Below are 14,334 nucleotides of genomic sequence, written 5' to 3' on the forward strand. Positions count from 1 at the left end.
GATTTACAAGGATGCTGCCAGGGTTGGCGGATTTGAACCATGGGGAGAGGCTGAACAGGCTGGGGCTGTTTTCCCTGGGGCGTCAGAGGCTGAGGGGTGACCTTATAAAGGTTTACAATATTATGAGGGGCATGGATAGGATAAATAGATAAAGCCCTGGGGTTGGGGAGTCCAGAACTAGAGGGCATAGGTTTAGGATGAGAGGGGAAAGTTATAAAAGAGACCTAAGGGGCAACTTTTTCACGCAGAGGGTGGTACGTGTATGGAATGAGCTGCCAGAGGAAGTGGCGGAGGCTGGTACAACTGCAACATTTAAAAGGTATTTGGATGGGTTTGGAGGGATATGGGCCAGGAGCTGGCAGGTGGAACTAGATTGGGTTGGAATATCTGGTCGGCATGGACGGGTTGGACCGAAGGGTCTGTTTCCATGCTGTACATCTCTATGACTATCACTCTATGAATAGTATCAAAAAACAAAATTTGAAACTGAGCTCCATAAAGAGATATTAAGGACAATGACAAAAAGCCTATATATTAAAGGTCAGCTATTATAAAGGAGGGGAGATAGACAGAGAAACCGAGGGAAGACATTCCAGAGCTATCAACATTGGAGACAGTAAAAACATTGGTCAAGAGGGCAAGTTCCTACTCACTGCTGGATTAAAATCGGCAGCAGTATGATCAGGCCCTTAATTCAGCATTAATTTGTGGGGAGATAGTTGCGCAATGGTAATGTCATGGGACTAGAAATCCAAAGGCCTAGGCTAAAACCCTGGAAACAAGGGATTAAATCTCACCATGGGGAGCTTGTGGAATTTAAATTCAACAAATCAAAATTCTAATTGAAAACCAGTCTCAGTAACAGTAAATGAACCTGGTTCATTAATGACCTTTAGGGAAGAAAATTTGCCATCCCTATGTGGTCTGTTTTACACACGACTCAGATTCACAGTAATATTGACTCTTAACTGGCTTCAGAAACGGTCGACGAGGAAATTGGAAATGGACAGCAAATGTTGATCTTGCCAATGATGTCCATATCCAACAAAAGAATCATTTTTAAAAAACATTAATTGCCCTTTTAAGGGTCTCAATTATTGCAAAGATAGAAAAGCCATCAATTAGGGAAGACAACAGCCATTGCCTTCTACCTCCTTCAGAAATTTCACAAACTCCATTCCTCAGTAACTGAGTGTAACTACACCAGATTATCTGCTAGCGTCAGTGTTACATGTCACCCCAAAATAAAACTCCAACTACATGTCCATGCCATCAGAAGACCGCCCATTTCACCTGTGAAACATTTCCTAATTTTACTCTTTTCCAACTCAGCTGCTGCTGCTGCAATATAAACCTGTAAACTAAATGCAGTTATTGTTCTTGGCACAGATTTGAAAATAGTGAGATAGGAGGAAGATCAGCAAGAGAGAAAAGAGACCATTATAGAATAGCAGGTTGGTAACGATCAAAAGATAAGGCCTAAGGAAAGTGAGCAAGAAAGAGAATGGGCAACATTTTGGTATGGACCAGGCCAGAACCCCTCAAAGTAGCCCAGACCATAACTCTGCTAGTTGTTTTCGGCAGGTGTAAGGTGGATATTCCAGGAGTGATGCAACTGGTCAAACCACTTAATTTCAAACAAAATGGAATTTATTTACAAGATTACTGAATGAAACACAAGCAAAAGAGAACAGAATACCGGAAAACCTAACCTACCCAAAAACCCAACGATTATGCCAACTTAATGATGCTGTTCCAAATACTTGTAACAATCCCCTTAAACACCCCTTGGCATGAAAGACAGGGTCTTATAGGAGAAAGGGAGAGATGGCAGCATGGAACACTCTCTTCCATGTGCTGTTTCTTGGATTAGCAGCCTCACTGATTACCTGCTTTCAGTGAACAGCCAGACTGCTAAAACCAAACCAAATTAAACCAGAGAAAAGCTGAGCTGGAAGAACCAGTCACTCCCTTTTCATTGCGTAAATGTTTCTTTTAAAGCCTTGAAAGCATTTTTGCTGAGGCAGTATCTGTTAGCTGTAATCAAATTGGTCCTAAAACCCAACCAAGCTAGACTTTTCAAAATTATTGCTTTTACGACCAGGACAGCATAACCTTGTTAAAGGAGCAGCATCATCACAATAAGATCTAACAATATTTTAATGCAAACAGATGCAATTTTATCATTTATTATTGCAAGTCGAGATTTATTGGTTTAGTCAGTCCCTTTAACCTACCTGGTGCAAAGCTTGTTTTCCCGTAGAATCGTACTGTACCAATCCTCTGTCCAACCACAACCACACGATCTCCAATCTGTATATGAGTCTTACAAATCTCTACACTTCTCAGGCTGCCAACTGATGGAGCTCGACTCCTCAAACCTATTTTAAACAACAGAAGTTTGAGAAGTTAAATTAAACTATGATAACCATGTATTATTTCTGTATTCTTCCCTCTCAGCAATATTTTCTTTCTTTAAATCAAAACCAGAAACAGCTGGAGCAAGTCTGGCAGCATCTGTGCAGAGAAAGCAGAGTTAATGTTTTGAGTCCAATCATTGGAAGGGTCACTGGACCCAAAATATTAAATTTGTTGTTTTCTCGCCACAGATGCTGCCAGACCTGCTGGGTTTTTCCAGCAATTTCTACTTTTGTTTCCGTTTTTAGCATCTTCAGTTCTTTGTTTTATTCTCTTTCTCTGTGTTCTGTGAAGCATTAAAGACTTGCAGGCCAGATGGCCTACTCCTGCTCCTATTTCTTATGTTCTTATGTAGCTCCAAAAAGTACCAACAATTCAAATGGAGAATGTTCCTCTCAAAATGGAAGAAATTAGACACAGGGTCAGATTTACAGGAAATTGGATATGGATAGCAAATGCTGATCTTGCCAGCAATGTCTATAACTAACAAAATTTGCCATCATCAGCCATTCCAAGTCCTGCAATCAATTAATACTTAGAACATAGACTATAGAACATAGGACAGTACAGCACAATACAGGCCCTTTGGCCCTCGATGTTGTTCTGGCTTTTATCCTACTCTAAGATCAGACTTACCCAAATACCCTTCATTTTACTATCTTCCATGTGCCAATCCAAGAGATGCTTAAATGTCCCTAATGTATCTGATTCTACTGCCACTGCCGGCAGTGCATTCCAAACACCCACCACTCTCTGTAAAGAGCCATTAATTATTTTAAGGGGGGACTTCCACTCCCATCTGGGAGGAAATCCTACTGCTGAGAGCTGACACACAGTCAAATGGTCAGCTTTCTGGTTTCAACAACACACTAGGAGCAGTGATAAGTGCTGGAACTACAACTCACCCCAGTGCCAAGGAACCAGAAATGAAAGACAAAAGCTAGGCAAGAAGGCCCTGGCAAAAATTACAAAGTTGGCAGCTACAAAGACAGGAGGAAGGGAGGACATGACCTAACGGGGAAGGGGTGGAGCCTCCAATAGACTCAGAGAGTTCATGAAGAAGGCACTCCCCATCTAACTCCCTTCGTATACCACCAACCTGTAAGCTTAGACTTGCTATGTATTAGTTATTTGATGTGGGCCTCTCAATTGTTCAATAATTAGACAGCATGAAGCCTTGGCAGCTGACAAAGGTGACAAAATGGGGAGGATGCACCAAGTGGAAATTGGTGATGTAGAATATTTGGTCAGGGGTTGGAGGGAGGGGGTTTGGTGTAGGTGCACTATGGACAAGCAGACAATATACATCAATAGATGGTTAAGCAGGATCGAATTTGGCATGCAGTTTTTTTGATGAGTTTATGTTTTCAAAACATAGTGATTGGAAACCTAATGAGGAACCAACACTTCAATACTGTATAATGTGGAGTCATAGACTCATACAGCATGGAAACAGACCCTTTGGTCCAACCAGTCCATGCCAACCATAATCCCAAATTAAACTAACCCCACCTGCTATGCTTGGCCCATGTCCCATCAATCATTTCTTATTTATGTACTTTTCTAAATGTCTTTTAAACATTAACAGAATCCATCACTTCCTCTGGAAGTTCATTCCACACATGAACCACTCCCTCAGTAAAAAAGTTGCCCCCATGTCTATTTTTAAACTCTTTCTCCTCTCACCTTAAAAATATGCCCACTAATCTTGAAATCCCTCACCCTAGGGGAAAGACACCTGACATTCACCTTATTTACTCCCCCATGATTTTATAAACATCCACAAGGTCATCCCTCAACCTCCTACGCTACAGTTAAAAATATCCCAGCCTACCCAGTCTCTCCATAAAACTCAAATCCTCTATTTCTGGAAACATCCTGGTAACATGTCCATTTTGATAGGAATGGCCTTCCTTTTAACTGGTGGCATATTTATAAATCATATAAAGATACCATGCTATGACTGAGAATTCTAATGGCAAATGAATGACCTTAAAGTGGTGGGGAGATGGCAAAGTCATTGTGCGATCAGACAATGATTATGATACAGAAAACAGGGAGTAGAAAACTCAACTTGAATTCAAATACAATGCCAGTGTTGCAAAAAGTCTGATTCATCCTGAGTCAATGGCTACAAAAAGGAATGGATTCACTAAGTCTGAAGGGACTTCAGACTTCAAATGTAGGTAAAACTACATTTAACCCAACATTTGATAATGCTTAGTGGCTTGGGTCTTATCCCTGACATGCAGGAAAGGACCCAGCAAGGAGTCAAAATTCGAAAACAGACCACAGCACCAAGCCACTATATTCCTGGCTCCTGTAATCTTAATAATTCAAGTGCTGGGGTCCACAAAGATTCAAAAGTCGTAGTGTGATGAAATAATGTGTAAAATTCATGACAGGAAGTATTGCACTATATTGTCTGATAGCAGCAACAAAATGAGTGGAGCTGACTGACCAGAAGAGGCCCAAGTAAAATTTATTACTTTGCTTGGCTCCTTCTAGGCCAATGTGGTTCTCTAAGGTCCGGACTCGCTGTTCGAGAGTTGTAGTTTTGGAGGTTGTGGCCTTTAGCTCTGCCCCTCCAACTCAGCGCTCGATTTCCTTAGTGTCTTGAGAATCGAGGTCGTCGAAAAAATATTGGTTTGCTGGGCCTTCCCGAACGGGAAGAGGAAGGCCAGCTTCCAGCATTCCTTGAACAATAGCTTCCACAGCTATTAAATCTGGAGGCTGGATCAGGCCAGGTAAGGGTAGAATGGGCCTACCGGATTGCAATACGCAGGCCCAGCTTGAACCAGCGTCCCCGCCCGGTGCTGTTCCGGGTGCAGAGCTATAAGGAGAGGCAGATACTCCTAGAAGCCTCTAGAAATCTTGGAAAAGATCCCCAAGCCATGACCTATAAAGGATCCAAGATCATGTTATTCCAGGACTTTTCCCCAACTCTGGTCTGAAAGAGGAAGGCATTCGATGAGGCAAAGAAGTGTTTAAGGGACTTAAATATTCAGTACTCCTTACGCTACCCAGCGACGCTACGCTTTAACCGTGGATCCTTGTATAACTTCGGATCGCCGGAAAAGGCTAAGGAATTTTTGGACTCTCTTAGATAAATTGTAAGAGATAATTGACGTTGGTTTGCTTTCCCCCCTCTCCGGTTTACATCCCCCCCTTTTCTTTTTTTTACCTTACTGTTTAATATTATCTTGGAGGGGTGGGGAGATGGATTTATTTATTTATTCTCTACTTAACAATTTTCTCCCCCTCCTTGGGTTTTTTAAAATTATTCTATTTATATATATATAGGTCGGGGGGTCTAGTTAATGTTGGTGGGGGGAGGTGGTTACCTTATTCTATTTTACCTCTGTCTCTAGGAGCAGGGTTGTTTTCTCTTGTTATTATATTGAATTATTACTTGTTGAGGTTGTAATTTTATAGTTACATATATTTATACATGGTATTAACATTACCAAATATATCCAGGTGTTGGTGTGGGGAGGGGGTAGATTGCTCACTGTTAACTCTAGCTCTGTAGCATATTTGAATTTTCCTCATCCTATTGAGGAGAGCCTGGGTCAAGGGTGGGGCACTGGTTTGGAGAGGATACGTTGGACCTTTGGAAAGGAAGTGATACCCCCGGGAACAAGGGGGAAAGTCTCCATTTAAATACTTTTTTTAAATTTAGAAATAGTTTTTTATTATACTGTTGTGAGTGTATTAGAGAGCCTTTATTTTTGTGAATTTTATATGCTCTATGCTCGGGATGTTCTGGATAGGGTTTCGCCTCCCGAGGGGTCTCGGATTTGCCCGGATGATTATGGTTGATTCAGTCGGTTAAGTGGTGCACCTGGAATGTCAAGGGGAGTAATTCACCAGTCAAAAGGAAGAAAATATTATCAAATCTCAAGAAAGAAAGAGTTGATATAGCTCTCCTACAGGAGACACATCTGTTGGATAAAGAACACTTGAACTTACGACAGGGTGGATTTGATCAGGCCTTTTTTCTTCTTTTAGCTCAAAAAGCAGGGGAGTTGTTATTCTTATTCGGAAGAATTTCCCTCTCAAAATCCTAAATCAGATAAAAGCCGAACCTGGATGATATATTTTGATTAAAGCCCTTATAAATGGAGAGGAATATGGGATTTTAAATTTGTATTGCTCCCCCCGGCACATCCTTTTAAATTTATAACGGAAGCCTTCTCAAAATTGATGGCTCTTTGTGCCCGTCATACAATTATGGGGAGAGACTTTAACTGTATTATGGATCCGGAAATAAATAGGATTCCCAAGAGTACTGCAGGAGTATCTCCCAGATCTAGACAATTGGTGGATTTGAAAAACGAATTAGGATTAGTAGATGTATGGATATTTCTTCATCCACAGGGCAGAGATTTTTCTTTTTACTCCAATCCACATAAATGTCATACCAGAATTGATATGTTTTTTGCCCCCTCAATTTTTTAAAATTCCATATCATCCTCTAAAATACGTAGTGTAGCAATTTCCGATCACGCTGCTGTATATATGGAAATCAAGGTGAGGAACAATGGGACATCCCCTCGGCATTGGCGTATGGACCCCTTCCTGATGAAAGCTAGTAAATTTGTAAAGTACTTCTCTCAAGAATTTAAAACATTTTTAGAAATTAATTTAGGTACGGCTAGCAACCCATCAATGATGTGGGAGACCATCAAACCCTATGCGCGAGCTTTGATCATTTCCTAATCAGCGACTCAGAAAAAATTAAAGGGAGAACAACAGCGTCTGCTCGAAGTTCGCTTAAAAGCAGCTGAAACAACATATGCTGACAGACCTTCTATTATCAAACTGCAAAGGATTACAGCCCTAAGGACAGCTCTAAACACCACACTTACCCAAACGGCTAAGAGGAAAATATTATTTGCAAAACAAAGGTTATATGAATTTGGCGACAAACTGAGTAGATACTTAGGATTTCTTGCAAAGAAATGAAAGGCCGCTCAAACTATCACGTCTATCAAAGAAAGTACGCGTATTTTGACTCATGATCACGAAAGGATTAACGCAATCTTTAGAAAATTTTATTCTGATTTATATAAATTGCAGGATTGTGAAGACAGGACTAGGAGGATGCAATAATTTTTTAAAATTTGACCTTTCCTTACCTAACTCCGGAACAAGTATCGGTCTTAAATGCTCCCCTAACAGTCCAAGAAATACTTGATGCAATCAGGAACTTCAGAGCCGTAAGGCACCTGGCCCAGATGGCTTTCAAGCTGAATTCTGTGAAGAATTTACAGGAATATTGGCTGGTCCACTTACGGACATGTATAACTACGCATACAGTCAGGGCTGTCTCCCGCCTTTGTTGAAAGAGGCAAATATCTCTCTTATCCTTAAAAAAGGAAAGGACCCAGAAGATTGCGCGTCATACAGACCAATATTCTTGCTAAATGTAGATTTTAAAATCCTTTCTAAAACGTTAGCATTGAGACTAGAAAGGGTATTGCCACATATCATAAAGGAGGATCAGACGGGGTTTATTAAGGGCCGTAGATCATCCAATAATATTAGAAAGGTTTTGAATATGATTCAAGCCTGCCATCAGGGAAAGATACCAGGAGCAGTGTCTCATTACATGCGGAAAAGGCATTCGATAGGGTTGAATGGTCATATTTGTTTTACACATTGAAAAGGTTTGGCATTGGAAATGTGTTTACCAAATGGGTCTCAACATTGTATAGTGATCCCAAAGCAGTTGTGGTTACTAATGGATTAGGTTCGGATAGCTTCAGCGTGGATAGGGGCTGCCGTCAGGGATGTCCACTCTCGCCATTGTTATTTACACTAATAATTGAACCACTAGCAGAAGCTATACGGGCTGATCCTAATATAACGACCCCGAGGATTGGTACAGGTAAACATAAAATTACCCTTTATGCAGATGATGTTCTTTTATTCCTCAGTAATCCTCTGATGTCCGTGCCTCGCTTAATCCAAGTCATTAATACATTTAGTGCATTCTCAGGCTATAAAATTAATTTCTCAAAATTGGAGGCTATGCCAATGGGTGGCCTCCCGAGTATACCACACTTAGTGGACGGATCCCACTTTCCCTTTCAGTGGTCCCTGGAGGGTTTCTTATATTTAGGCATTTTTATTGCCCCAGTATTTGGTCAGTTATACAAGGCTAACTTTGTGCATTTATTGGAAAGGATAAGGCAGGACCTCCAGCAATGGGGAGACCTTCCAATTTCCTGGCTAGGTAGAATAGCACTAATTAAAATGAATATCCTGCCCCGTCTCCTATACCCTATGAGAATGCTCCCGGTGATGCTGCCGAGGCTGGCACTAAGTAAATTATTTGACTGGTTGGGTTCCTTTATCTGGAATCATAGACGGCCCCTTATTAAGCTGAAGAAGCTACAGCTTCAACAGGCAAGGGGAGGATTGGACTTCCCAGATTTTAGGAAATATCAGTTAAGTTCCCTATTAAGTTACATAGCTGATTGCGTCTTGTCTGATCCGTAATCAATCTGGCTGGACATCGAGGCCTCTCAAGTAAAATGCCCACTTATTAACCTTTTATTTTCAGACAAGAGGAAAATCATTACGGATCACTGTAAAAACCCTATAATACTAAACACAATTAAAGCTTGGAATATAATGCGGCAAAATGAGGGCAACTCACATAAAACATCCCCCTATGTGCCGATAGTGGGAGCATGGGGATTTTAACTGGGGTTTACAGATGCCACTTTTAAACTCTGGAGATCCAGGGGTATCTCATGTCAAGGGGACCTATTTAAAGATGGGGCCCTGATGTCTTTTGAACAGCTGCGTCAGAAATTCTGATTACCTAATGGAGACCTCTTTCGATACTTCCAAATTTGAGATTATATACAGAAGAAGACTACATTATTAGATAGTCTTTATGAATCAGATAGAGAATGTAGAGTGCTACGACCAATGGGGGTATCTTCCGTCAGTATTATTTATCATTTACTACATGATGAAGTATCGGGAGATAGGGACAATCTGCTTAAAACATGGGATCAGGATTTGGGACTATAAATCTCTATAGAAACGTGGAATGACATTTGGGAAAATGCCAGAAGAATCACCATCTGCAAGAGAACTCAGGCTATCCAGCTGAAGATACTTCATAGGGCCCACGTAGCACTGGATCGATTGGCTAAATTTAAGGCAGGAGCACCTCCAATGTGTCCCAAATGTAAAATAGAGGTGGGCACTCTTGTACATTGCCTATGGGCCTGTCACAAGATCTGTAGATACTGGACTAAAGTAGCAAGTACCCTGACAGAAATTTTAGGAACGGAAATTAAAGTAGACCCTGTATCTCTCCTTTTGGGCTTTTTGAACTTACCCTCCCTGGATATGCACGGGAAGAGATTATTTTCTATTCTCTCTTTCTGTGCAAGGAAAAATATTTTGGTAAACTGGGTGGCTGAGGGCCCCCCCTGGACTTTCAAACTGGCCCAGATTAATTATGGAATGTATTCCCCTTGACTTCCTTACAAATATGGTGCACCAAAAAACTGAATTATTTCATAAAATATGGCAGCCCTTCTTGAATTATATAAATACAGATATCTCGGCTATCCTAACAAGGGCTTTTATTTAATTGAGATGGCAAACCTGGCTGTTCCGGGGCCATTTGGGAGAGGAATTCCGCACGAATATGGGTTTTGTTACATTTGATGTTAACTCATTCCGAGCATGTATCTCACTACCCAATTTCTGTGTTATCCATTGTTTTTTTTTTCTTTTTCTTATTTGAATAATGTAACAGACTTAATTATACACTCTGGTTAGTTGTAGGTTAGATTAGTAGTTAGTTGAGTTTTGTTTTTTTTTCTCTTAGTATTTTTCTTTTGTTAAATTTTGGTTATTATTTATTTAAGATTTAATTGTATATCAATGTTTGTACTTGAGAGTTTTGTTTAATTTTGTAAACTTGTAAAAATGTTAAATTTCCAATAAAAATATCTATTAAAAAAATCACAGTAAACAGTAACAACACTTCATTCCATAATGAGGATACAAGAAAACCAGATCATGAACATGTGTGACAATTCATCTCTAACTGTGATGATTTATACTGTCTCATCTGTAATATCACGTCACATCTCCTTCTACAACATCTTCCCAGACTCTATACATGATAACTACATGTCCAAGAAAATTTCTCACGTAAGTTCTTATTTACTGGAATAAGCACTGTGGTGGTTTTACTAACGTACCTGACCCATGTTCTCAGCTCCTTCAGAGGGAAATGAGAACCTGAGTCATCAATTAATTCTCTTGAATGATGCTGGGCAGAAAGAGAATTGTCAGATGACTCAAGTTCAGCATTCAAGCATCATTTGGATTCACTGATGAACTCAATATCTCTGGTCTGTTCAACACTTTTTTGTGACTGCCTTCATGATGTGAATGATTGCTTTCTTGAGGATACTAAAGCATGTCTGTTTCATCATTCTATATGATTTTGGTCTGAGCAATAATGTGGTATTGGATGTGGACTTGGCAATTAAATGTTTGAACATACATCCATACTGAAAGGATGGCTAGTAGGTTACGTGCTCTGTGATGATTTCTGTAGTTCCACATGTAACCAGAATGGTACTCATCTTTTTTTCCAACCCCCCACCTGCCAACCCCCCACCACCCAACCACCCCCACCCCCACAGTCTAAGTCCTCTACTTCAAGATTCACTACGTGTGTATATTGGAGAGAAGGGAGTTGAGTTTGCAGTGAGCAAAACCATTTTGAAGTAGAGATGGAAAATAATTCAAGAGTGACAAATGAATGTCATTGTTCTTTATTAGCATGACCTTTACTGTTTGGATTCTCCTTTTTTCTTCAGCATTGATTTGCAGGTATTGCGGTGAGCTACTGATATGGTCAAAGCCTTAGCATACTGTGTACTCCTTAAAGTACTCATTTGCAAATTGTGATTGATTGTCCAAACTGACAAGATCAAGGATTCTGTGGGCTTCAAAGATGTCCTTCAGAGACCTAATCACTGCCTCCAATGAATAACTCTTCAATCTCGTGACCTCCATCCACCTTATATAACAGTCAACCATTATTAAGAATGTTTTACCTCAAAGAGATCCATCCCTAGGCTTTCCCACAATCTTGGAGGAAAATATGATGATATGAGTGGTTCTTTTGGTGCCTGGCAATGAATTGCACAAGTGATATATGTTGATATCATCCCTTCCAAAGCTTTTGAAAGACTTAGCCATCAAATGGAATCACTTGCTCTGGCACAACATTTTGTGATGTCAAAATTACTTTGATATAAGAATTGCAGTATATTGAGTTTCAGTACCCTTAGTATGACTAAATCTCTTCACGAGTTAGAAAATTATCCATTACACTGAGGTATCCTCTCTATTGATCAAGAATGGGATTTTTTGCATAACAACTTTGAGCACGTTCTTTGTAAGATTTTTGTGTATTTCTGCTTTCGGTAAGTTGTTCCGTTGTTGCTGACAGACTTACTAGATTACTTACAGTGTGGAAACAGGCCCTTCAGCCCAACAAGTCCACACCGAACCGCCGAAGCGCAACCCACCCAGACCCATTCCCCTACATTTACCCCTTCACCTAACACTGCGGGCAATTTAGCATGGCCAATTCACCTAACCTGCACATTTTTAGAGTGTGGGAGGAAACCGGAGCACCCAGAGGAAACCCATGCAGACACAGGGAGAATCTGCAAACTCCACACAGTCAGTTGCCTGAGGTGGGAATTGAACCCGGGTCTCTGGCGCTGTGAGGCAGCAGTGCTAACCACTGTGCCACTGTGCCGCCCACAACTGTTCACCTCAGTATTTAAATGGATATTCAGACCTTGCCACTGGAATACAAGACACATTTCCTTGAACATACTCATAACCTTTATAGCAAATGCCATTAACTGTACTCTTGATGGCAATCTTGCTAATTTCTTAGCATCCAAGAGAGTAACTGAAGATTCTACCTCAATTGCAAAGACCTAGTTCATAATCGGCAGGTTTTCTACAAGCCCATGCAGCATCCATGACTCTTTTCCCATGATTGCATACCTTTGTCCAGCCAATGAAATACTTCCATTTTAACATTTCCCTACTGGAGCATACTTCACACTGTACCTAACTCTTGTTAGCTGACTGCAAACATCACCAACCACAACCTGGTAATTGACCCAAGTGTAACCGTTTCAATCTCCCATGGAAAATTTGGGCAACCTTCAATCATATAAAATTGGGTCAGGGAAAATGTGACAACTTGTTTGACAAGTGAAACAATAGGAATAGTTCAAATTGTGAGTGCAGCAACTCAAGGCAGATAATCACATACATACTGAACTTTTGCCTTGAGAGATCCATTCCTGGTGGGACCATCACAGTGCAACAGCTGAAGCTGTTAAATAGATTGTTAACCTCAGTATTGAAATGTATCTGCTTGCCCATCCATGTGAATAATCAACTATTTTCCTTGAGCAATTAACATTTGCTTTTTGCGACATTTCATAAATGAGATACATTTTAAACACTGGGCAAGAGGTTTCATTTATAAAACTATACACCAGGATGCCAGCTATAACATTCTACTATCATATGAACTTTCACAACACCACATTTGAAGGTTAAATGGATAGTAGTAATTGCCTAACTGCATAAATGGTTAGATGCAGAAGATATCGGGGTCAATTATCACTCCACGTGCCTGGTGAAAACCTGATGCAAGCTTAATTAAAATTGAGTGAGGGATCCAGTTTCAGAAATCAGTGCCAGAACAAGCTCAGCAAGATAAGTCTGCCCTCTTTACTCCCATCTCCCAAAAAGAGGATACCCCACCAAGATTAGTTTGGTTCCCTGGACACCATTACATTGGATCATAGGTGGACTGCTGTTTTGGTCCAGAAGTGAATGAGACATTTGCAAATTAGATAATCCAGCAAAATTGACTGAACCTCACTGCTATTGTTTCCAAACAGACCAGTTGTTTGCTGGTTACATCCCTGCATAAGAATTAATACAAAGTCTATAACTTCTGCCTTATTTAACCTTTAAACTATCCAGTGATGTCTTTTGTTAGTTTGCAGTTTCATTCCCACAGTTGTTCTGCTGCCCTCATTTGAATGATTCAAAAGTAAAAGTTAGTGCAAAATGTGAATGCCACAGTGGTCCATATCAATCAACCTTACACACACTGCACATCCATTTCAGAATCTCCATTGAAGTAGTCTTCATATTTTTTTGATTCTCATTCAGTAGGTTTCAATAAATTTGGTTGACTTTAAAATGTCTTTCTGTTAATGTAAACATTAAATATCTAGCATTTCTTTAGAAAATTTGAGCAAATACCCGTGGTGATCTTGGTAATTGCAGGTATTGGTTTAGTTGCCATCTTCTTAGAGTTAGCCAAATTCCTTTGTCGTGTGGGCGGCTGCCTTTGTCTGCTTTCTATTGAAGAGGTAGAGGAAGATGAGGAGCAGAGTGACCCAGGCAGAGAAACTGGAAAGACAACAGAAGTTGAAAAGAGAGAAAGGATGGAAGTAAGAAAAATACACAACTTAAAGGAAGTAAAGCATAATAGGACAAATCATTCATTGGTATTCGCATCATAAATTCAAATATTTAAGTTTTCTTAATTGAAGGGCCTTTTGTACAGAGACGGATCATGTGAATACAATTTTACTTTTGACCTTTTACTCTCTCATTTGCCATTTTGGACATTTATTTTTCATTTTCAATCTATTGACATTTTGCTTCCCTGGTTTTGATTTCATTCTTTAATGAACTTACATTTAGAACTATTTTATGACATAGAAATTACTGAATGAAAAGGACCAAGGTCCATCTAGTTCACCATATATCATCCTAGTAGTCACACTGAAGCACAACAATGGAGTTGTTGAC

The 14,334-nt window shown here is 40.1% G+C and overlaps 1 protein-coding gene across 1 annotated transcript in view; it reads right to left on the minus strand.

The window, feature by feature from the left end:
- The window catches only part of LOC132819695 (CAP-Gly domain-containing linker protein 4-like), a 266,189-nt gene that overhangs the window by 81,721 nt on the left and 170,134 nt on the right, over nucleotides 1–14,334 (minus strand). Inside the window, exons 11-12 of the mRNA XM_060831355.1 lie at nucleotides 13,780–13,929; nucleotides 2,238–2,381 (exon numbers count right to left, since the gene is read on the minus strand). Of these exons, the coding sequence (XP_060687338.1) occupies nucleotides 2,238–2,381; nucleotides 13,780–13,929 (294 nt within the window). The remainder of the gene's footprint in view (nucleotides 1–2,237; nucleotides 2,382–13,779; nucleotides 13,930–14,334) is intronic.

The sequence above is a fragment of the Hemiscyllium ocellatum genome, chromosome 10, assembly GCF_020745735.1.
Source record: "Hemiscyllium ocellatum isolate sHemOce1 chromosome 10, sHemOce1.pat.X.cur, whole genome shotgun sequence".
Lineage (NCBI taxonomy): Eukaryota > Metazoa > Chordata > Chondrichthyes > Orectolobiformes > Hemiscylliidae > Hemiscyllium > Hemiscyllium ocellatum.